Source organism: Anopheles bellator, unplaced genomic scaffold (genome assembly GCF_943735745.2).
Source record: "Anopheles bellator unplaced genomic scaffold, idAnoBellAS_SP24_06.2 scaffold01511_ctg1, whole genome shotgun sequence".
In the NCBI taxonomy this organism is placed as follows: Eukaryota; Metazoa; Arthropoda; class Insecta; order Diptera; family Culicidae; genus Anopheles; species Anopheles bellator.
In genome coordinates, this window is record NW_026685633.1 from 1 (window position 1) to 2,254 (window position 2,254).

The window sequence follows — 2,254 nt, forward strand, 5'->3', positions numbered from 1 at the left end:
CCAGCAGCACCAGCGACAGCAGCAACAGCAACAACAACAGCAGCAGCGGCTGCAGCAGCAGCAGCAACAGCGCAAGCCGCGACCAACGCAGAGGCAGCGGAAGAGGCGCCGGCAGCAGCAGCAACAACAACAGCAGCAACAGTGGGTGGAGCATCCTCCCGCACAGCAGCAGCAGTCGACGAACCACCTAGTGGACCTGTTGCATCTGATGCAGGAGTTGATGCATCTGATTCAGCAGCAGCAGCAACCGCAACAGGACCAACAGTGGGAGCAGCGGGAACGGCAGAGGCAGCCCTCTCAACTGCGGCGACAGCGGGTCGCGCAGCAGCAGCAGCAGCAGCGGGTGGAGAACCCTCGGCCGCAGCCAACGACGACGGCGACAGCGCCCGAGCCCAGGCCAGCCTTTACGGCCGAGGGGTACCCCGCCCTGCCACAGGCCAGTGCGCCGGTGGAGGATCTGTCCAGCTGGGCGGTCGTGGCGCGGCACCGCCCCCGCACGGCCCGGGAAGCGCCGACTGCCAGTGCGTCTCGTCCGCAGCAGCAGCAACAGCAGCAGCGCCCATCGCAGCGGGGCTGGAGCAGCCGTCTCCAGCGTGATGTCGTGAGGGTCGCGCCGGTAGAGGGCGAGTCGTACGCATCGCTTTTTGCCAGAGTGCGGGGCAGCGAAGCGGTCAAGCTGGCCCAGCGGAGGGTACACCAGAGCTCCCAGGGCCACATGCTTGTGGAGGTGCAACGGAGAGCTGATGCAGCGGAGTGCGCCGCAACCATCCGCGCGCTGGTTGGGGAGGCTGGCAACACCACCCTGCTAGGCCCGAAGGCGACGGTGATCGCCAACGGCCTCGACCACGAGGCCACACCAGAGCTGGTGGCAGCGGGACTGTCGGCGCTGCTGCCAAATGGCGAGGCCGTCGATCCGGCCAGCGTGCACCTGCGGATGCACTCCAACGCCACCCAGAAGGCGAACGTGGTGCTGCCCGCCCGGCTGGCGGCGCAGTTGGCGGAAAAGCGTCTCCTGCTGGGGATGGCCAGCGTCAGGCTGCACGTGGCGGAGCCAGTCCCACGTGAGGAGGAGCGGTGCTACCGGTGCCACCTGCGTGGGCACCGCAAGCATCAGTGCCAAGGCGAGGACCGGTCGGCCCTATGCCTGCGATGCGGCGACACTGGGCACCGGCGCGGGCAGTGCTCGGCCGACAGGCCAAAGTGCGCCGTGTGCGGGGGAGCGCACAGCACCGGCTCCGCCTTCTGCGGGGGTGTTGCTCCACAGTGACCGGGATGCTCAACATCATTCAGCTGAACCTGCGCCACACGGGCGTTGCCCGGGACCTTGTGGTGCAGGCGATGAGGGAGCGCCGCGCAGACGTCGCCCTGCTGTCGGACGTCGGGTCGCGGACAAGTTGGATAGCCGATGCTCGTGGCTGGGCCGCCATCGCACCCGGTAGCCGGCACCCAGTCCAGCAGGTGCTGTGCACCTCTGTCCCCGGCTTGGCAGCAGCAGTGATGCGGGGTGTTACCCTCATCAGCTGCTACGCGCCTCCATCCCTGAGCATGGAGCAGTTCGAGGACCTGCTGCAGGGTGTGGAACTCCTGGCCCAAAACAGCTCCCGTTGCGTTGTCGGGGGCGATTTCAACGCTTGGGCCACGGAGTGGGGCAGCCGGATGCTCAACGCCAGGGGAGCAAGGCTGCTGCAGTTGGCCGATCGGATGGGTCTGCGAGTGCTGAACCGGGGCAACACCCCGACGTTCCTGGGCGCAGGTGCGGCGTCGCCGTCCATTGTGGACGTGTCGCTGGCATCTTACAGCCTCGCAGACACAGGAGATTGGTGTGTGTCTTCGCTGTACACCGCGTCTGACCATGCCATGATCGAGTTCTCCGTCGGCCTATCTGCAGCCAGATCGCCGCAGCATCAGCGGCAGCAACGTCAGCAGCAGCATCAGCAGCAACATCAGCAGCAGCACCAGCACCAGCAACAACATCAGCAGCGGCATCAGCATCAGCATCAGCAGCAACATCAGCAGCAGCACCAGCAGCAACATCAGCAGCGGCATCAGCAGAATCAGCGGCATCAGCATCAGCATCAGCATCAGCAGCAGCGTACCGCCATTCCCGGTCGACGATGGAAGCTGGCCGATTTCAGCCCCGAGGCGTACAGGGTGTCGCTCAGCGCTCTCGACTTTGCCAGCGTTGAGCCGTCGGCCCCCGAGGTCACGAGGTTGCTCACGCGCGCCTGCGACGAGACCCTTAGGCGCAACAAGG

The 2,254-nt window shown here is 66.2% G+C and overlaps 1 protein-coding gene across 1 annotated transcript; it reads left to right on the top strand.

Annotated features, from left to right (window-relative positions):
• Nucleotides 1-208: 208 nt before the first annotated feature.
• Nucleotides 209-1,753, top strand: LOC131214594 (mediator of RNA polymerase II transcription subunit 15-like; the record flags this gene model as incomplete). The annotated part of the gene is made up of 2 exons (XM_058208935.1): nucleotides 209-1,061; nucleotides 1,265-1,753. Coding segments are annotated over exons 1-2 (1,342 nt in total), but the record flags the coding sequence as incomplete, so codon positions are not given.
• Nucleotides 1,754-2,254: the final 501 nt, after the last annotated feature.